At 41.8% G+C, this 22,525-nt stretch overlaps 2 protein-coding genes across 2 annotated transcripts in view; one reads left to right on the top strand and one right to left on the bottom strand.

Moving 5' to 3' along the window:
* Positions 1-3,385: 3,385 nt before the first annotated feature.
* NDUFC1 (NADH:ubiquinone oxidoreductase subunit C1) lies at positions 3,386-7,540 on the bottom strand. The gene is made up of 4 exons (XM_030565117.1): positions 7,432-7,540; positions 5,483-5,586; positions 4,441-4,529; positions 3,386-3,547 (listed from the first exon to the last, which is right to left on the bottom strand). Coding segments are annotated over exons 1-4 (255 nt in total). The 5' UTR covers positions 7,493-7,540; the 3' UTR covers positions 3,386-3,546.
* A 3,960-nt stretch (positions 7,541-11,500) lies between these two features.
* The window catches only part of NAA15 (N(alpha)-acetyltransferase 15, NatA auxiliary subunit), a 58,311-nt gene continuing 47,286 nt past the window's right edge, over positions 11,501-22,525 (top strand). Inside the window, exon 1 of the mRNA XM_030563763.1 lies at positions 11,501-11,818. Within this exon, the coding sequence (XP_030419623.1) occupies positions 11,765-11,818 (54 nt within the window). The 5' untranslated portion in view covers positions 11,501-11,764. The remainder of the gene's footprint in view (positions 11,819-22,525) is intronic.

Below are 22,525 nucleotides of genomic sequence, written 5' to 3'. Positions count from 1 at the left end.
TCAATGCACTTAACCAGTTTAAATAACGCTTAAACAGATTCATTGATTTCAAATGGTTACATGCATCTACAGGTAGCATGATCCACTAGATTAGCTGCTGGACTAGGACCCTGGAGCTAGGTTCTATTTCCTACTCTGCAAACTTGGGCAAATTACTTCACCTCTCTACCCCAGTTTCCCCATCTGTAAAATGGGGATAATGATACAGTGTAAAGCACTGCATAAGGTCTAGGTATTACACTAAATATTTGCATCCCCGTCTAATAGAGGAATTAAAAATTGATGCCGTTACCCTACTGTTATTTTTCTAAGAAAAGACAAACCCTTAGTCATCAAAGGGAGAGAAGACTTAATTCAGTAAAGAAAAAACAAGTAGAAACCATAACTTCACTCCTTTTTTCTCTTTTAAATGAAAAAAAAATTCACACTTTCTCTACATCATAAATGCGTTTTTTAAAACAAAAAAACCCTCACAGATCCATTTTTACCCTTTCTAAGCAGCCTTTAAATAGGAGGAAACCATTCTCTTACATATATATTTAGAGGTCTTTAAATGTTTTATCAATTAATTAAAAACATGTTAATTACAGACCACCAAATATCAGTTTAAGACTTCTGAGTCACCATCCCATCTCAGGGAACATGTGCTATCTTTAGGGGTGGACTGGTATGTAAAGGGATGAAATAGGGTAATACTTAAATAGACATAACTCATTAAGCATATGGGATGAAAATCTGTTTTACAACAGCAAAAACTGGACTGTGGAAACATTTAACTATATTACATATCAGAGAAATTACTCTCAGAGAGCCAAGTAATTATTTGAAAATAAAATCAGAATATTCCAGAATAGTGTCCAGAGGAGGAATTATTCCAGAATAGTTATGCTGGTCAATTTCCTCATGCAAAGACCTAATTCTCATTCGCTGTTTCAAAACACAGTGCAGACAAAGACTTAGTAAAAGCCATGAGGTCAAGTACCTAAACCACAACTTTCCTTGTTAGTAAAAGAGAGGCTGGAAGGGGAAAGGGACTAAGGTATGATAGCAATAAAGATGCATGATCGATGAAGTTTCAGGGTGAGAGTTCTGGAATCCTCTCCCTTTTCTTTGCTGTAAACTAAATGACCACAGAATTATTAGATCACACACGGAATCAGTAACAACAAGCAAATGCAGAATGGACAATGACCAAGTAGTGGCAGAAAACTGAATCCTAAACATACTTTCAAGTCCCATCCTAGGAAGATTCTTGGTATATCATATCTACCTTCAAGAAAGACTAAGTATTTCTGCCTCATCAGCACTTCGGTTAACTTGTCATGATAAGGAAGTATTTTGAATTGACACACGAGCAGTGGGGCACTACCTTCGTCTGCAGAAGTATCCTATTGATAAGAGATAATTTGTAAGAATGGAATTGCAGGGTTTTTTTTTACCAACCTCAAAGCATAAAACTAACAATCTACCATAATAGCATTTATCAGCTACATGTTTTATGGCCCAAATATTGCTCATAGATACACATGGGAGTTCATATTTACTTGAACAGGTGTGATATCAGGAGTGGCAAACTATGGCCAGCGGGCCAGATCTGGCCTGTCAGCCATTTTAATCTGGTCTTCGAGCTCCCGCAGGGGAAATGCAGTCTGGGATTGCTCTGCTCTAGTGCTCCAGCCGAGGACCAGGGTTGGGGGCCGCACCACGCAGCTCCCAGAAGCAGCGGGATGGCCCCCCCTCTGGCTCCTAAGTGTAGGGGCAGCCGGGGCCTCTGCTCTGCACACTGCCCCAAGTGCCACCCCTGCAGATCCCATTGGCTGAGAACCACAGTCAATGAGAGCTGCAGAGGTGGTGCCTGCAGAGCCACCTGGCCATACCTCAGCGTAGGAGCCAGAGAAGGGACATGCCGCTCCTTCCAGGAGCCACTTGAAGTAATCACCGCCCAGAGACTGCACCCCTAAGCCTCTCCCCACACCCCACTGTGATCCCCCTCCTGCACTCCGAACCCCTCAGTCCCAGCCTGGAGCACCCTCCTGCACCCCAAACTCATCCCCGGCCCCACCCCAGAGCCTGCACCCTCAGTCAGAGCCTGCACCTCTTCCCACACCCCATTCCTCTGCCCCAGCCCGGAGCCCACCTCCCGAATTCATTTCTAGCCGCATCCCAGAGTCTGCACCCCCAACCTGAGCCCTCCCGCCCTCCCACACCCAAACCCCAATTTTATGAGCATTCATGGCCTGCCATACAATTTCTTTTCCCAGATGCAGCCCTCAGGCCAAAAAGTTTGCCCACTCCTGTGCTATATACACTCATGAAGGGGAAAAACATGGAAGTATGTTTCCCTTTGCACTACTAAACTTTTAATTTAAGAGCCTGATTTAGTGTGTGTTTGAAATTTTATGATTCAAGCTAAATATTGGTTGTAATCAGTCTCCAAAAAATTATCAACTCCCTTTCCTCCCCTACAGAATTGCTGAAGGCTAATTCTGCTTCTGTGATTCTCAAAAGAGCAATTGTAAAACAGGGAATACAATTTCAGACCTAGAAGACAAATTGGCTAGGTACTTATTGATATATAAACCCTCAAGGGCAGATCAGCCTAACTTCGAAGTTAAGACTAACCCTTCATTCCATATTTCATGACTTTCAAAAGAGAAACTACACAGCATTTTGTAATTTACATAGCATTTCTAAAAAAGCCCTAGAAAGCAAAAGCTCCAAACATCCACCACACCAAATTCAAAGGCTGACTACAGCTCTGTTTCTTCTGTCCTAGCTAAATAAAGTTCTACATCTTTGCTACAGGGCAATGAACCCAGTGTGCGTCTTGTAGAGCAGACGGGATTGGAGAAGCACACTAGTGCTCTAGGAATGACTTCAAGCTTGCATGCAGATGTGTAAATGTGAGTTGCAGTAGCTTCTGAAGCAACTTTTCCAAAACCAAGTGGAATTGCAAACAAGACCTTATAGGAAAATTTTTTTTTCAATGTACAATATTCACAAGATAAAATACCAGAAATGCACATTTTAGCATTTATATGCAGATTGTAACTGTGAGTGCTCTTCTTTCATGAAGCATGATTCACTTTTTCTAAGTGAATTCCCTATACTTATGTAAGTCATATGGCTTATTTTCTATACTTTTAAAGATTAGTGACTAAAATGATTTAGTTAAGTACTTCAGTAATTTGCTACATATAAAAATTCAGAGACAGTGCTATTTGAACTCCATGTTTTAGAATAACTGAGGTAATCTCAAAAGCACAATGATTTGTTAAAAAATGAAAAATCATTAACTCAAACAGTAACACTGATTTTATGCAAAGGTGAAATATCAGTTGAACACACTTTCTGCTAGTCTTCAGAATAAAACACAGCAAGAAAATAGATTCAACCACCTTCTTCCATAGTAATTGCTGTTTATTTCACAGTGCTCTGTACAAACATTGAGAACAGATAAATATCCAGATATTTTCTGATACCCTGTTCATCACTTCTTTGTGGATTACAACTATCATTCAATCACTTCTTCGACCATATCTTTAACCTAGGAGAAAAAAAAAACATACTTGTAAGGTTGACATGGAAAATTAAATATGTTCAATAAGTGTGATTATATGTTTTGTGTCCATTCCATTTTTAGCTGCACAGTAGAGACATTTATATCAAATTGAAGAGAAAGTGACCATCAACAGTGAGGTTTCCCAACAAAAAATGTTCTTTTAAAGCTGCATATTAACTGCCTCTGAACCCATAACTGTCAGTTAATTATATGTTTTGTAACAGTAAAGTAAATAAATCACATTTAAACACAGATAATGAGTGAAATATCCATTTCTTATTGGCATGATGAGGGTTATCATCTTTATATGTCAAAAAATCAAGTGGCCCAATTCATATGCATTGATTTAGAGTTGTGGTATCCTCTATGTAACCAGGGTATATAAAATACAAGGCACAGGAATATTCTCTGATATGTGAAATTAAGAAAATAATGATTTATATTATGGGCCTGATCCTACAATAAGATGAACAGCTCCTTGAGACACCTTATTATCAAAACATATATATTATGGTACTGCCCACTGGCCTCAATAAGGACTGAGGCCCGTTGTGTTGGCCATCATACAAATGCTCAGACACACACATGCACAAAGAGAATTCAGGCCATGGTGGGCTTAGTCTAAAAGCCAAAGAAAGGCTCGAGCATGGTGATAAAACATACATGTAAATGAATATAGCGATGAATTGGCACAATTATTTTAGGGGCTGAGTTAGGGAAAGAGGGGATAGTAAGTAAAGGGGTAGGAAACAAGGAAAGAAGAGGAAGAGTCAGCACTCATTCTTTAATTGGCAAGACAGGCCAGTAAGCACCTTGCAGGCTTGTCTACAAAGAGATAAATCAGTCTATGTATTACCAGTCTGTATTTGAATACTTACTATGAACATCCTGTACATGCATCATGTTTCTCCCTCTCTTCTCTTCTCCTTTCATATTCCATTACATCTTCATTATGTTGCTTGAAGAGCTAGAAGATGACAGTATGATTAAAAAAAGCCATACAGGGAAGCAGCAAGCTGGAACCAGCATTATTGTAAAAAGAAATAAAAGTAAGTTTTAAAAGAGAGAAAATCTCCTGATTCAGGATGTAAGCCAGTGTTTGACAATCAGAAGTTAGGAGGAGACTCCCTGGGAGGAAAGTTTACCCCACTACTACCCACAGGAAGGTTTCTTACACCTTCCACAGCAGCATCTTGCCCTGGCCACTGATAGAGACAAGATACTGGATACCAGACAAATTGGGAGCAGTGAAACATTCCTCTAACTGCTGCTTATTCTGCATAACATGTTCATTTTACAATCATTATTACATGCTCCCTCCACAGGTTATGTCTTGCCATTATCCGTGCCATGTCATCTCTCAGGCAGAGAATTTTTATTTAAGAATTTGCACAGTGCCCTAATAGTTGACAGGACAAAGCTTTAAACTAGCAAAAAATAGGAGTGTCTGATCCAGTCATAAAATTCTGATTTTCCTAATATATCCAAAAAGAAAAATAAGGTTTTATTACAGCTCCTCCCTAAAGCATGTCTAGTTTTTCTTAAGAGCAGAAAAGAGCATACCGTTAAACACTTTTACACATAAATATATAAATGCCCACCCCTTGTCTGGGAGAGAAGTTGGTAGATGTGTAGAAAATCAATTCTTCAGTGTATGGTTGTTTGGAAAGTTGTAGCAAAGAGGAATAGCTTTGTGAATTTCTAGTTTTTCAAGGAATATTACAAACTACCTGAGGCTTCAGAGATACATATTTGATCTATCTGTATTTCTTAAATCTTGACATTTCCTTCAGTTATTTTATCCATTATAGCAAATGAATATTTATTTATTTATGTACAACCTTCTCTTAACAGTAGCCACTGTCTTAAAATTTCTCTAGTGACTAGTTAAGTATAGCATAACAACATGAGAATACTTACTAGGACCCACAGAGCTACAGTGGTGCCAAAAGTCAGTCCAACCATTCCCCAGTTTGGTTTTGTATAGTCAGGTTTTCTTGCAATGAATGCAGAACGAGTCAATGCTAAAATATAGGAATTTTATACACACACATTAGTTTCTGTTAAGTCTATTTAGATTATCAAACCAATTCATGACAGTCTTGTCTGATCTGTATTATAAATAAGATTTTCTGACAAACTATATTACTGGTGTAAATGGTCTTCCAGCCCTATCATTTCACCCATTTCTGCAAAGATCATTCATTGAGCACAGGAATTCATCAAGGGAAAGATGAGAAGCAACAGTGATAGCACAATTCTGACTAAATTACCTATTTCCATCTCTCTGGGAATATAGGATTGTATCCTACTATATTTTACTCAATTGGTTGTCCCACTTTAGAAGTCCTAAGCAATGAGTCTTCCACCACTTCCCTACATATATCATCATACTGTGTATTAGAGCGAATCATCACAAAGAGAAGAAAGGAAAAAAAGGTCTTTATTATGGTGAAGATTATTTAATCAGGACTACAAGCATCAAAAAATAAAAATATAACAAGAGCATGAATATGTGCATTTCCTGGGGGAAGCAGTTTAAGATACTCAGGGAGAGGTTAACCAATTATCTTTGATGATACACGTAATAAAACCTTTGTTGTCACCCTTTAGCTTAGCCGGAAAACCTTCCTAGAGGCAATTATATGTGTGAAATAAAAACAGCTTCATGTAATACAGACAATAATATTGTGCATTTCTATATAAGTGCCTTGTTGCTATTAGGGTGACCAGATAGCAACTGTGAAAAATCAGGACAGGGTGGGGGGTAATAGGTGCCTATATAAGACAAAGCCCCAAATATTGGGACTGTCCATATAAAATCAGGACATCTGGTCACCCTAGTTGCTATGGTGATTGGTGTGCAGAACAAAGTAATAAAGACAATAAATAAGTTGTTATAACTTCTTCCATCCAATTTTTTCAAAGCACCTTACATGTTTCAATATAAAGGGGGATTAGAATAGAGATTTTACACTTATTACAAATGTTATATGCAAAAATTAACAATATTTTAAAAACTTAATCCTAATATTATGAGATAGGCAGTATTGTTAACCTGAGGCTGCCCAGAGATGGCAGTAAGAGGTTGAGGGCAAAAGCAGGGTAGGATTTGCCTCTGTCTGTTCCAACTTCCAAGGTATGTGTGAAAATATAGAGGAAGGGCAGTCTCACAAGGAGTTGATATAGAACTTCTCTGGGATTTAGAGGCACCAGAGAAGAGTCAGAAAAGGTTGTTTGTTTGTGTGCAAGGCTGGCCCCAGCTAGCCCCATTTAACCGATGGGCTCATGGACATTGACAAGACACACACAGAATATGACGGGCAGATCCCGTCAGTGCTCCCCCTCTCCAAACCTCTTCCAAAGACCCAGCTCCTGGGGACCAGCAAAACCCGCTTTCTCCCCCAAGTCTCATCACCTACTTTCTGAGCAGTAAAGGGCAGTTATATGCCAGGACAAATCCTATGTCGCGGGCGCGCACCTACCGTGCAACCCCCCTCCATGTCACTGTGTACCGGCGCCTGCCAGCCCTTGCCGACGTTCAAGGCAACGCGGCCGCGCTCCGCTGAGCCGATGTAGGACACGGGGCACGGGGCACCAGATGAGGGATCTCCCCGCACCGACCCTGCCAGCCACCCCCCCCCTCACCCTCCGGCAGGGAGTGGGGCGCGCACTGGCCCAGCGGGAGGCTGAAGGTCACGCGCAGCCCCAAGCCGGGGGGCCCCCAGCCCTCCCCGCGGAGACAGCGGGCGGGGAGGGGGGCGTTACCGGGCGCTGCTGGAGTTGGGGCCCGCCGCTCCCCTCCCCGCGGCTGCGGTCAAGTCTCCCCAGCCTCCGTCCCCACCAGGGCGCGGCCCGCGCGCACTCACTGTGGCTCAGGCTCCCGGACGCCAGGAACAGCCGCTTCACCAACCCCAGCGGCGGCGCCATCTTCCCGGCCCAGCTCCTCCAGCGCCGCCGCAGCCCGGCCTGAGCAGCCCGGGGGCGGGGCTGGGGCGCTTAGCGCTCCCCCTGCTGCCGAGAGGCCCTGGCACAGCACCAGGAAGCGGGAGATGCTCAGGCTCTAGCAGGGACCCTCACTCCTCTCCTTGCCGGGCTGCCGAGGCAACATCCTGCCACTCTCACTGAGGGGCTGGACGGCCTGGGGGCTCTGCATCACTTGGTGGGTGCAGGGCTTAATTTGTGCCAGGGCTTGGCAGTTCATAGCCCCACCACCTCTGGGCTTGCTGCAGCAGTTATAAATGTAAAAAAATTGCTTGAGTCCTGGCACCTCTTTCATTACAAATTAAGCACTTAGTAGGTGGCCAACAACCTGCCCACAGGAATACCTCTCGCTGGCTGCACACTGTATAAAGCAGCATTGCTTCCCCCCCCATTATATTGTCTACCCTTTCATTTACCATTCAAAGCACAGGGACAAATCAATCTTCACTGCACCCTTCCTACTTCCAAATATCTCTTCTCTAACTCATCATCTGCTTGATTTTAAATCATCCTCATTTTTGGCATTCGTCTGTAACCTACAAGTCCCATCCTCTAAGCGCCCTCTGGACTTTTTCATTTTCTTCTATATTTTTCCACTTGAAACCTTCAATTAGAGAGTAGCAAATTGACAGAATTGACCATCCAATGAGAAATAATCTCCTAGAGCATCACCCCTTCAGAATAAAATGAGAGGTACAGCAGTGCCAAACCCAAGAATTCACAAATCATGTCAAGCCCCCAAAAATCAATGAATGATTTAAAAATCATTACATTTACAAATCTCACAGAATCTCATGGCTCTAGGAGCTGTGGCTTTAGGGAAAACACCAAACACCATGATACTCATGATAAACAAGCAACAGTGTGGGTGGTGGAGAAAAGGTATTTGAGGGACAAAAGTCAAACAGATGGAGTATAGATGGCGCGTTGAATGACTTGTTTGGTGGAATATGCTAGCAACTGTACCTCACAGTGGGCTAAGTATTTTGGGTAGAGATTTCCCAGATTTTTAAAGAATTGTGCATCAATATATGAGTCACATGGGTCCCAACCCTGCAAACACTTATACATGTGCTTAACTTTACTACCATGAGTAGGCCTATCAAAATCAATGGGACTATTCATGGTAATCTTGATGCTGGCAGACCAGGTGTCAGCTCATGCCAAGGCCCAGGGCCTCACTGAACACTGACCAAAGGCATAGTTGGAAACTTAACTGTGGGTTAGTATAGTTAAAATAGATATTAATTATAATAAAGTGTTTATACTTTATAGAATGCTTGTAGGATGCTACATGTGTTAATCCTACTTATAATATCTGTATCCCACTTATGAAGTCCTCACCAAATAGGAAAAGAAGCATTAATGAAGGTAAAGGGTTCATTCTGCACAAAAGATGGCCCACTGAAAGTAAATGAGGCATCGTGTAGCACCAAAAGGTAGAGAGGCCTTGTTGATTGCATTCCCAACTCCGTCCAGGAAGGGAAGATTGCGCATGAACTCATCCCATCAGATTGGATTCTAGGTTGAGGGGAGATAAAAATCTCTAACAAGGAGAAACTAAGACTCTTTATGCTGTCTGGACTCTGAAGGTACATCTACACTGCAATTAAAAACCTGTGGCTGGCCTGTGCCAGCCGACTTTGGCTCGCAGGGCATGGGCCAAGGGTCTGTTTAACTGTGGTGTAGATGTCTGAGCTCAGGTTGCAGCTCAGGCTCTAGAACCTTGCAAGGTGGGAGGTCCCAGAGCTCAGGCTCAAGCCTGAGCCCAAACATCTACACTGCAATTAAACAGCCCCTTAGCCCAAGTCCCGTGCACCTGAGTCAGATGGCATGTGCCAGCTATGGGCATCTAATTGCGGAATAGACATACCTTAAGAGGGACAAGATTCCTAAACATAAGCAACAGATCCCCTTGGCATAGGTCAGCCCTAAAAGTCAGATAGAGCTGCTTATTATAGAAGCTTATATTACCTTTTTAAACCTAAGACTGTAACTCGTGTGTGTGTATGTTTTCTGATTTAACCTTGTAAATAATTCTCATTTATTTTCTTAGTTAATAAACCTTTAGCTAAATACAGGATTGACTCCAAATGTTGTCTTCGGTGTGAGATCTAAAATTGACCTTGAGTAAGTGACTGGCCCCTTGGGACTTAAAGTAACCTGAATATTACTGTGATTTCTGGTGTAAAATGACCATCTATCACATAGTCCATCTTGCCAGGGTGGCAAGATAAATTGGAATGCCCAAGGAGACTATCCATGACTCTGTGGTAAAACTGTTATAGTGCTTCAGGAGTTCACACTTGTTACTAGGTTGGTGAAATCTAATTATGGAACATACAACCAGTTTGGGATTTTTTCCATTTATTGACAGTCTGCTCTGAGGTTGACATTCACGGTCATGAGCTACTCCAGACAGCATGACAAAAGTAAAGTTAAGCATGTGCAACGTGCTAAATCTTTTCAGGATTGGGATCTCAGTTTAATCTTTAGTTCCTGCTACAGCTTCTCAGAGCTCTTCATATGCAAATTTTGTTTCCCAGTGTCAATTCCTTTTTCCAGATAATAAATATATTAAACACCTCACACAGCTTTATCCAAAGCCCACTGAAGTAAAAGGAAAGACTCCCCTTGATTTCACTGGGCCAGCAGATCAGGCCACTAGTGCAGAAGCAAGGCACCCCATTGTTAAATTTTGCCATGCTGAAACAAGACCATTTCTTCCTATTTGTTTTCTGTTTCTTAGCAAGTTTCTAATCCATAAAAGTACTTTAACTCTCATCTCATTACTACTTTTGATGTTAAAAGCAGTTCAGGACTTTTCATTATTTAGGGTACAAAACTGTTTTGTAATATCATCAGCTGAAAGTTTGTGGCATGAAATTGAAAGTAAACTTTTCATTGGACAACTGGGTTCAAATCCTGCTGAAGTTATAGACAAAAACGGAAGATCTCATCCTAATTTGCATTTAAATACCATACAAAATTCTAACACTGCACATAATAATTCCTTTACAGACACCCAAATGTGCAACAGACATCATGTTTTCTGTGGTTCCAAGTCCCAGGAGGGAAGTACAGAGCAAACAGTGACCTGAATCACTGTCTTGGGGCAAGAACTGACTAGCTTCTGAGTTGTTTTGCTGGCACAGCACTGTGAGGGTGGGTCCCAAAAATAGCAGTCATGTGCCTTTTTTGTAACTAAAACTGGTTCTGCAAGATTGGAAGATAGGAGGTGAAACTGCAGGTGGAGGTGCAGTGTCAGAGATGTGTAAGGGGAGCTGGCACTGCATCAAATGCCTACATATGGTAGCCACTCATCGCTTTTGGTAAAAAGCCAGAGAGGAAGATATGGTATGTTCCTGCAAATGACATCTACCAGCCCTGATCTACAATAGGATTTAAAGGCACAATGTTAGCACGAGCTAACACCAATCTAATCATTCTAATGTAGCCAAAGCGCAGCCCTGCGCTCCCCCGCCTTTAGCCCCACCACGCTGACATAGGGCTTGTCTACATTACGCTTCTACAACGGGCTAGCTAACTCAGGCGATCAGCGCATCTTAAACCCCAGGCCAGCCGGGCCGGAGCTGTCCAGCCACTGGTGGGAGAGGCGCGCCGGCAGCCAGCTCGCGGGGCCCGTTAAACCTGCCAACAGAGGCGGCCCTGGAGGGCGCGGAAGGGCGGGGTGCAGGTTGCTGGGCTGGTGCACAATGGAACGTGCAAAGCCCCCGAACGGCCTCATTTCACCCCCAGCTTTTGCGGCGGCAGGGGATGGAGGCAAGTCACGACAACCTCGGCCAGCTCCGCGGGGAACGCCTGGGACGGGCTCGGAGTTACCAGGGCGGAACTCAGGAGCAGCCTCACTTCCCAGCATGCCCCGCACCGACTCCCGGGCTGGGCCATAGGGTCGCTGCGCATGCGCGTTGAGCAGCGTGACCCGGCTGGGGAAGCCCTAAGCGGCGGCGGCCATTTTGGCTGCGCCTCTCTCCGGCCTGTTCAGCTACCACGTGAACTGTCGCCTGGGACTCGGTGCGGAGCAAGGGGGAACCCGGCGCGGATACGGCGGCCTGGAGGGCCCGGGCCTGGGACGGTAGCGAGCACGGGGCGGCGGGGAGTCCCGGGAGGCGGCGGTGACCGAGGAGCGGCAGGAGACACCCCGCCCCCCGGAGCCTCCAAGCGGAGCCGGGGCCGGCCGCGGCAGGACCAGGAGCGATGCCGTCCGTGAGCCTCCCGCCCAAGGAGAACGCGCTCTTCAAGCGCATCCTGGTGAGTGAGCCGGGCGGGGACCCTCGGCGGCGCCTGGCCAGGCCCCTGCCCCCCGGTGAAGCGTAGGGAGCTGCAGCCCTGGCTGCTTCGGTGGGACGGGACCTAGGGAGCCCCCACACCTCTGTCTGGGCCCTGGCGCTCGTCACCCCGTTTCGCTGGTTGCTGCATCCTCCCCGCTTCGGGGTTTGTCTTCCTCCGCAGCCTCCTGAAAGGAGCCGGGAGGACGGGCGAAAGTCCCCCCTGCTCCCCCGGTGCCTGGGAACGAAGGACTTCCCCCGGCATGTGGCAGGAGGCCCAGGAGAAAGGGGTCCGGGGAGGGGCTGGACAGAAAACCTGAGGAGATAGGAGGAAAGCCTACAATTGAGGGAAGTTTCCAACTCCACCCCGACTGTAGCCCCATTTCGAGCGTCTTCTTCCCGTGTTGTCCTGAGTAAGCAAAAGCGAAAGAGGTGGGTTGGTTTTTTGGGCTCGCTTTCGCTGAGGGGGGAGCAGAAGAGCTCTCAACGCCCATTAACTAGTGATTTTTTAAATTTTGAATCCTATCCATTATGTTTGGGTGAGGGCCCAGTACATTGCACACACTGCATTTTGCATCTTACTGACCACTTCAGAGTTGTGTAAACAGAGTCAAACGTGATCCTAAACTAGTGCAAGATCCTAGGCTTCTTAAAGCATCCTGAATTCACTAATTTTGTGCCTACAGTAGCTGGGGACCTTGGGGTTCCTCGAGTCTTTTAAAAAGTCAGATTTGGAGAGATTAGTTCTTGCTGTTCAATGGGGAATGGCTCTTTGGCCAGAGGAAGTGTAAAATGATGAAGGTTTTAGAGTGACTTTCCCTAGACTAACTGAGCAATTAAGTCTTGTCTATGTAAAACATTTTGACAGTTTACTTTCCCTGGATTCTAATTCCGGCATAGGTCAATGAAACTCTGCACCACAAAATAATTACTAAGAGTACAAACGAAGACATACTTTCCATTTAAAGTGTGCATGAAAGGAATACATAATTCACTGTACAAAGCAATATAGTAAGTGTGCATCAGCTTTGATTCAGTGCAGTATGAAATTTGAATATAAGGCACTTGGGGCAAATGGAGTATTGTAAGGAGATGGATCAATTAATGAATGATTGTCAAGAGTTTCATATTAAGAGAATTCCCTCTTATCTACTTAATCTTGAAATATCATATAGTTCTCTCCCACAAAAACTTTTGCAAAATATTGCACGTTAGTTTAGATTCCATAATGTTTGTTTTTAAAGACTCTTAAACTTATATGCTCCCAGAGATCAGGAATGTTAAACCAGATTCTATAATCTATTTGAAATGTCTCAAATTGCAGAAATAGTAATCTGTACCACAAATGAAGATTTATGCAGAGAAACTCCTTAGAAGGCTGCATCTCCTGAAATAATGAGAAATATCTCTTAATATACACATCTTAAGATTGTGTGCAAAACATTCTTAAAATCTTCTATAAATGTTTGCTTTTAACGTATCATATATATTCTATTACTGAGTGCTTAGTTTAAAAACACTACATTAGAAATGTACAGAACTGTTGATAACTGCGCAGTAGTTAACAGTGCAAAGTTGTATATTATCATCATGAAACATACATCTTCATTTAGTACTGAAGAACAGAAGTCACCACCCAAATGTGGACACAAGTACATTCTAAATCCTTGCCAAGCAGTCTCTTCAAACTTCCTTTGAAAAGTTCCTCAAATGTCAAAGTTGTCTTGGCATGCCACTTTGAAAGGTGTGGTTTGGAGTGTTCTGTCATAGCTGGAGTTTAGTGAAGATGACAAAGAGTGATAAAGCTTGCCCCAGCTTTGAAAAAGTCAGCCTAACCCAGCTTCGAAAAAGTCAGTCTAATTTGGTCCAGCTCAAGAAACTTGGTTTTAGGCTGAGGTCTGTTCCAGACCAAGCATATTTTGTTTAGCCTGTTTGTTTTCGTTCTGTGTTTTTTGTTTTAACTGAAAATTCTATTGTCATCAAGTTGGGGGGAGATCTTTGTAACCTAAGTAACTTCAGTTCCTGTGTGATATACAATTTTATATATTTTTTTTTTTTGCCCCTTTCCCTTTCATGGTATTTGAACTCACGACCACGGTTCACATGTGTAGACCGCTCTGTGGTTTTCTAATTTGTTGCGAAATAAAATAGGTATTTGAAAAATAAGTTTTTCAGTATTCCTACTGAAAGCTTGACCAGTGAACATGTGGCACATACCACCTTGTTTCAGGTATGTCATTTCTTTGTATATATCAAGAGGTGACTTATAGCTTCAAGATTTTTCAGCAGACGCTGATGTGATCTAGCCTACAGAGTACCCAAAAGAGGAAAATTGCCCTTCAATAGATAATATTGTTGCACAGAACTTTTACCAGAATACAGAACCATCCAAACTCAGTTCTCTTGACTGTTGTAAACTCAATAGTTCAAGCAGATAAACTGCCACTTTATTTTTGTAAGCAAAGATTAAAACAGACATAGATATTTTGGACACTAAACCAGTTGTGTATACTTTGGAGAGGGGTCTCATTTATTCATAGTGTTAAGAAAATTTACTCTTATTTCAAAACTTGAATGTTATGCCTTACAGAAACAGGACAGGATCTGATCAGCCTGTTGGGAAAATAATTTACCTTTTAATCTTTGGAGGTTTGGAGCAGTTGTCAGTTTTTTAAAGCTATCAAGATCAAAAATCTGGAACAGAAATGTGTTTGTAGAAATCTGCTTGCAAACCTGTTCTTCCACTTATCTGTGTGTGTCCTATCACTGTTTGCTAAAAGCACTCAACAGAGTAAGATTTTCCTAATTTGCTCATAGATGTATGGCAGTTTTACTGGGAATGTGCTCTGTCTGTATCATATTTAACATTTAAAAATCCATTCATCCAGTATGCGTAAGAAAGACTCTCCCAGGAAGTTAACACTTTCTGCTGAACTTAAGTTCATATTTGAATATGTTTCTCTAGCCTTAGAGATATGAAGGTATGCAAGTGCAAACCAAGGTTAAACTAATTCACTGTTGTATTAAATCTGCTGACAGAGCTCTCCAGAACCTGTACTATTGTTCAGGGCTTCCACATGGTGCAGAACAGGGAAAGTGGATGTCCTAAGTTTTCACTTTTCACTGCTTCTTTTTGATCCTTGTGGGCATCAGTGAAACTGGCATGAATTGGGTCTATTTCATTCAACTGTACTTGGACAAGCTATGAGCAACAGCAGAGGCTAACACTGGAAGGAGGACTCCCTCTTCTCAACCTCATTTTGAGGAGTAATAAACACCCTTTTCACCAGCCAGAAAGTTGCAGAAGGGATAAAACAACATACCAGCTACTGCAGTGGGGGTGTGAGTTGTAATGTAATGGATAAATGCACTTTCCTTGGAAGGAAAGGAGAAAGTGAAGTGAAGAAAAAGGCAAAGAAGGTAAAACAAAATCAAGACATGCAGGAGGTAGGACTGATTGAGTTGTAGTTTGCAAATGGCTGGTGAATTTTGAAGGTTTTTGGCAAATATTCAGCTAATACTTATGCTATTTAACCAGCTTTCATGGTATGACTAGCTGGTCAAATACAACTCAGCAAATGTATTTAGATTAGTACCGATTGGATATGTCAAATATTAAATGAATGCTTTTGTTTGACCAGACCTAGTAGTTCAGGGTTTCTCAAACAGAGGTCGCCGCTTGTGTATGGAAAGCCCCTGGCAGGCCAGGACAGTTTGTTTACCTGCCCCGTCCGCAGGTCCGGCCGATCGCAACTCCCAGTGGCTGTGGGTCGCTGCTTCAGGCCAATGGGAGCTGCTGGAAGCGGCGTGGGCCGAGGGACATACTGGAATGAGGAAATTACACCTAGTCTATGTCTACTGCAGGGATTATGTTTCTCTGCTACTTCAAAGTTTTGTACTAGATATGCTAAAGTAAGTATCATATTAAAAATATTCAAGCGTGTGTTTTAGATCTAGTATTAAGTACATACTGTGTGTTGTTCAAGATGTTCAAGGTTCTTTTATGCCATGCAGCAACAACCTGGTCCAAAATTAAAGACTGTGATAATTCCAATTTAGAGTGATAACCCACTGAGTTAATACACTACGCCAACGATGATCATTGCTGCACCATAATGTTACTGGTTGCTTGAGTATGCTGAACCCTGTAGTTTAAATGTAAGTATCACCATGCTTCAAATGGGTAGGGATAACAAGTATTATTGTATTGGTTTCTGGTTTTCCTCGCTAGGAAGGATATTTTACTAATTAATCTTTCCAGTAATTAGATGGAAGGATGGTCTTGTGGTTGAGGCATTGGGCAGGAACTCAGACCTAGGTTCAGTTCCTGTCTCTTACAGAGCCACCCTTGTGACACTGCTTCTGTGAAAATGGGAATAATATTTCCCTACCTTATAGGAATGTTGAAAATCAGTTTTAGTGTTTGAAGCTCTTGGGGGCTATAGGCTATGTAAGTACTTAAGTAATTTAATAAGCTTGTTTACCAACTGAAATCACTGGCTAGCATCAACTGTATCATGGATTTTACACACAGAATTCCCTGCTCAAAAGTTCATAGTGTTTATCATCATTTGATTCTCTGTTGTCTTAAGTGTTAAGAAAAAGATCCTTGTTCGTGATCGAAGCAGCTTCTACCTAAGGCTCTTACCTGAAAGAATAGGAAAAATCTCGTAGTCAGCCATAGCTGTAAATACAGGAATCTAGGAGCAGATATTAAATTAGCAGGACCCAGAGGTTGTATATTGCATGACAGTCTGGAGTGGGAAATAGTCTCAGTGAAGGAGATGGATCCAAACTCAACCAGTTTTGTACGGTAACTTCTGTCAACAAATACTACTTTCTGTCTTGCTCCAATTAAATCTAACCTAGCAATTTATGTTCCAGTTTCTTCCATATACTTTGGTGTCAGGAATGTCTGCTGGTGTTACTGGCTGGGCATAGTCAATTTAGATAACACCATTGATTTATTGTGTGTTATCACTTTTAAATGTATCACAGACATTGAATAAGAGCAGTGATAAGACTGAACTTTTCTGGACTTGGGAGATTCAAGTCCTTGGAGAAGACGACCAATTGTGCATTGCTACTCTTATGCTGATTCTGTTCTCAGGCCTAACATGTTTCCATCTACTTCTGTGAGAGTCTGCCTTTGAGCTAGCATAACCTTGTGATCCATGATGTTGAGGAATGCCAGCAGATCTAGTAGTATGGATCTTCAACCTCCATTCTGAGAGAGATCATCCATCAGAGCTACCGGTGTGATCTTTGTACCATATTCAATCATGAAGCCTGATTGAAAAAGATCTAGAGTATTGGATGGAAGTCAGCTGTTGTCGTTTGGCCTGCTGCCACTTTAATAACTTTTCCGAGAAGGAGACACTAAAAATAAGGCAATAGTTGATGCTGAAAGATGGCTTTTTGAGCAAGAGTCACACTTACATGATTAAGGATTATGAGGAGTTTGTCAGATTCTGTTTCTCACTAGATTTCACCACCAATGAATGGAGGAACAGTTCAGATGTTTGTATAGATTCTTTCTACACCACCACAAAAGAAACATCCACTTCATTTCTTAGACTCGCCTGAAGTTAGTTGGGGGAGAGATTTCCCCCCTTTCCTCCTAAGTGATTCCGGTGGACCTGTGATACTTTCAGTCAATCTCTTCTGGGAAGTAAGACACAAGGCTCTTTGCAGCTGGAGGATTCTTTAGGCCCTGGGACTAGTGTAGATTGCTGAGACTGTTTGCGATCCAGAACAATTCTGTCTGCCAGGATTTTACATCAGTGGGGAAGGCTATTTATTAGTGTTTTAGCTCTCTAGCATAGGATTAATCAGGTGGTTTGCACAGCTGGTTCAGATTCAACACACATCTTTCTGCTGAGGTGCTCTAATCTCCAATCCTCCATCTTATGTATGTCATTTGTCATTGAACCGGGACCCCTGTCAGGATAGTGTGGGGATATCAGATGCCTAGGGACCACAGTGTTGTTTGGTAGGGTCAGAGCTCAAAAAATCCTCTTGTCGTGTGTAGTGGTTTTCGTGTCAATGTCGCCAACTTTTTTCTGAATCCTGGGCTTGTCTTCACTGCCCCAAGGAGCTTGAGTTAGTACACTGGAGTTACTACATTTGAGCAGCTAGAGCAGTGGTTCTCAACTTATTGACCATTGTGGGGAGCATATATGGTCCACAATGTGTTATGTTGGCCACATCCAATACTACCTGTATGGCCCTGAGGATGTCACATGGGCAGCAGCTGTATGCTGTTTGGGCCATAAGCGGGCCGTGGGCCCCAGGCTGAGAACCACTGAGCTAGAATGAGAGCAGAGTGAGTGATCACATTGCAAAACAGTCAAGATACACAGTGATATTAAGAGTGACTGGATTAGCAGCAGATGATTTGTTGTAACTTGAGCTGCAGCATCTCCACTGCGTTACTAAGTAGAAATTCTTGTATGTGGATGAAAGTCAGGCTGTGGCAAAACTCAAGTTATAGCTTGAGTTAATGATGCAAGGAAGACAAGTCTGACATTTTCATTTAGAGAAAACTTAGTCTTTTTATGGTTGCAAAGAAATTGTTCCCAACATGACCCAAATGTACACTGTTTAATTATTCTCTTCCTATGATATGTCGTCCGTGCAAAAAAGTGTGTGTTCTTAACTCTGGTTAGCTAACGCATGTCAACTCACTCAGGTTAAAATAGAGGTTAAGACAGGGCAGCTCTGCTTTTAACATCGATTAGCAGCTCAAGTTTAGCAGACATACATTAGGAGAGATCCTCCCACTATCATCCTCATAGTAGCTAACAAACCGCAAGTCTGAGGGTTGAAAATGGTGTGAGTATTGAAACTGTTACCCTGACTCTCTGGCTGCTTGAAGGAAGCAGTACATCTACACTGCAGTTAAACACCTGGGGCTGGCTCATGTTAGCTGACTTGGGTTCAGTCTATGGGGCTGTTTAATTGTGGTGTAAATACTCAGGCTCTGGGAGCCTGCAATGGGGGCATAGAGTTACAGCTACTGTTAGTGTGGTCATTAGTGAACATGGAAGAGCTTGTTCAGTGATTGAAGTTTCTAGGCAATAAACTGAGTTTAAGTGGGGACAGCTATTAAATGTCCTGTCCAAGGGATTGAATGCATGCACAATAGGAAGATGGCTGGTATTTTGTGGCAGAAAATGACCTGCAGCTGTATATTTTTTTTCTTTGAAGTAAAGATATATGAAATGCATCATTGTCTTAGCAGCTAATGCCATATATTTAACACTATGATTCACACTCAGATATTAGTCCTTTACTTGATTTGTATCCTTATACTTTAGTAGAGAAAATACATACATGGCCATTTAAATGAAAACTCCGTTTTGAGAGAAAATAAACATATGTTGGATGGGTAAATTAGGGCTGGAAAAGTCCATTTGCGTACTTGCCTCTGGTGAGGGGAAGAGGGAGAATTAGTGGAAGTAGCTTTTGCAGATTTAAAAAAAAAAAAGTTTCTAGACTTTACAGGTGTGAAGATAAACTTTCCATATTAATACCAAATGTAAACCAGTACATTACAGACATAAGACAACACACACATGACTTCAGTGCTAACGCTGCTGCTCAGAGCTTTCCAAAGTTGTATCAGAGTGATCACTGACAAGACCTGTCAGTTTTCATTGTGGTTGTTTATAACCTTGTGGGTACATAGTGAAACTGATGAGAATCAAGTCAAGTTTTATTCTGTAGCAGTTTCTTTGGGAAGCCCTGAGCAGCAGATGCAGGCATTATAGATATTAAATAGAGAGGCGGAACTTAAATTGGTGGCTGCGAGGATAGAGTAATAGAAACGACCCCGTTGTAGCAGCCAGAATACAGCTGGGCATTTGACCAGTCCAAAATAATCAGTCAATTGCAAACATTGGTCAGATATTGTCAAATATGGAAAATGGCCAAATATTTTAAAGCACTAATCTGTTAGAACAATAACTACTATAACAAAAGGAATAAGACTTTATGGTCTCCAAAAGGATTAGCTTTAGATTCTTATGCCTAATTACAAAAAACAAGTTTTTTAACTGCATTATTTTAACTCAGAAAAATGCAAAACATCATTAAATGAACTTTTAAAAAATGTAACTGTTCAGTCTTGCATAATTGTCATTCTTTCATTACTGTTTTTCTTTTGTAATGGAAATAAAACAAACATAGCAACTATAAAGGAAGTCATTTGTTAAATGTTGTTCTGTGCATGCAGTAGTAGTATACAGAAGTATGAAAAGAATTTCTTCTTCTGTAGCTAAACTGGAAATTGGGCATGACCCTTTCCACCATGATAGAAAGAGGTGTTTTGATTCAACAGCTGGGATTGGTTGTTTTATATCTGAATGGGTTGCTTGTTGCTTTATAATTTTCTACTTCCATCAGAATTTTTTTTGTGTGTGTATGTCTTTTAACATTTGCAACAGCCACTATGAGGGCACCAACTGAATCAAATTAATCATCAGAAAGTGTGATCAAGAAGCATGGATCAAGAAGGTAGGCAGCATTATGGGCAGGACTGATTACTTGATTTTTTTGAGATTTTGTCTCTTTCTCATCAGCTTTTGTATATGTACTGTGTTCAGTATTCTTACAAATGTTTTTCATATTCAAGAATCATCGTTGGCATCAGACAATATAGAACTATAATTCTTCATATTCTGAATGGACTGAGCTCCGAGTTTAAATAGTGAAATGAATTTTTGATATGCATCCAAAAGACTGCATCATCAAGAAAATGAGTGAGGATTATTGGGGGCAGCACCCAGCCACCCTTTCTTAAGCAGCAGCTGATTGAAAAGTCTTCTTGTATATTGGAAGATCTTTGAGGAATTTAATAGAAGAGCCCCACTGAGTATGCAAGACTTACTCAGCATGGATGAAATCAAGTGCTTTACTAAATGATGTTGAAAATGGCTGCTGGTACTTTATTTTTGAAAAACTTGACAGTGCTTTTTCACTTTTCTTATATGTGACGAGAAAGTTTGTCAGGTCTTCAACATCACCAGTGAAATGCTGCCTCCTCAGAGCAGCATGCTCATGACACAGAAGATGTGGATACTCATTTATCAGCAACGACTAAGCTGCTTTCACATTAGTCACATTCTCAGTCACAACTGAAATACTCTTCTGTGTGGACCCAATTCATTTATTGTATTGTCAGCAATACTGGGCTGCCTGGTGATGCTCATTTGTGCATTGGAATGAATAAACCACTGGTTGTGGAGTTGTTGCCGTGAAGCTGATGACGTTCTCACTGTGAATATTGCTTCATCCATCAGATACTAGAGACTCATGAGGAACTTGAAGAATAAGAACACCAATTGTTTTTCACGTCCACTTTTGGCTTTCAGAAGACTTTCCTGCAAGCTGTTTCCTACTTATGAAAAAAATCTAGTACATAAGGATTTTTTTCTATATTAAATGGTTTATTGCTGGCATTAATACCTCTAGTGAATATATAGTCAGGTTTGTTTTTCTGGTCAGAGGACACTGTATCAAAAAACCTTTTAATACCAATTTGATGAGCGTCTGAAGTCTTTCCAGGAGTAAGGAATTTTTTATGTTAAAAAAGATGTTGTAGCAGAATTCTTAATGTGAAAAAATGGAATTAGCTTCACTTTCATTGTTACTCATATCACTGTCTTCATCAAAAGATGCCATGCTTTGTGATGCAGCTGCTCAGGACAAAGTAGAAGAATGCACATAAGAAAAATTTTGATGTAGACTAGTTTTATGTTTCTTGCTGTTTAACTGCAATAATCCGTCTTTGACAGTAGCTGGACATATTAACAAGCATTTCTCCTTCTATCTATATGTTTCACATAGTCAGAAGCATAGTACTTGTGTTTAGCTTTAGTTTTTTCCAAGTTTGTGTAGTAAAAAATGTCCATACCAATTATTTTTGGCTTTCCCTTACTCTGCGTATATTATGATATCACTGTTAGCATTCCAGAAGTAGTGAGACATTAATATCTAGATTTATGAAGTATCTCATGGATTTCAATCGACCAGTAACCATGCAGTTCTGTTTCTAACAGCTGTTGTACTAGAAGATTCCAGCCCCTCAATGTTTTCGGGCATGTTGCCCTCTCCCTCCCTCCCAGGAGCCTTACAGATTACATGGAGGGGAAGGGTGGCAGGCAGTCCATCTTCTTGCAACAAACAAAATGGACTAATCCGCAGCTGCAGGAAGAGTAGGTCTTTACAGAGATGTGATGTTACACCTCCTTCATTAGCCTAGAACTTTGCATATTATCAGCAAAGTATTGCTGGGAAAATGTGCGGTACGAAGGGGATTTTTGTTGAGGGGGAGGAGTGAGGGTTTACTTACATGGGCGTTTAATGTAAGTTATTGAGGGTTGGGTGGAAGTACTAGAGGGGTTTAATAGCTGTGTTACTTTTGTTTAAGGGAGAGACTTAATGGCTGCACATTTCTCTTTGTGTAGAGGAAGAAGCTCTTCAGGGCAGAAGCCGTGTCTTACCTTGTTTAATGTGCTTTTTGTAAATTTATGTGTGGTGATGGCATGGTATACAAATAAAGCTACACATACAATGTTTGTTCTAGAATATTCCAGCCAATCAAGATGCTCAACTTCCAATTAGTTCCCTTTTTTCCCCAACACGTGGCATTAGTATGAAGTACAGTAAGTGATCCAAATATTGAAGT

The sequence above is a fragment of the Gopherus evgoodei genome, chromosome 5 (genome assembly GCF_007399415.2).
Source record: "Gopherus evgoodei ecotype Sinaloan lineage chromosome 5, rGopEvg1_v1.p, whole genome shotgun sequence".
Lineage (NCBI taxonomy): Eukaryota > Metazoa > Chordata > Testudines > Testudinidae > Gopherus > Gopherus evgoodei.
The sequence above is the reverse complement of the archived record's forward strand: the minus strand, read 5'-3'. Positions and strand labels throughout refer to the sequence as shown.

Excerpts from the sequence above, each read along its gene's own strand:
- NDUFC1 (XM_030565117.1), bottom strand. The coding sequence starts at position 7,492 with ATGGCGCCGCCGCTGGGGTTGGTGAAGCGGCTGTTCCTGGCGTCCGGG. Across the intron at positions 5,587-7,431 it reads GTCCGGGAGCCTGAGCCACA|CATTGACTCGTTCTGCATTC; the intron begins GTGAGTGCGCGC and ends CCTATATTTTAG. Across the intron at positions 4,530-5,482 it reads CTGTAGCTCTGTGGGTCCTA|CTCTTCAAGCAACATAATGA; the intron begins GTAAGTATTCTC and ends GTCATCTTCTAG.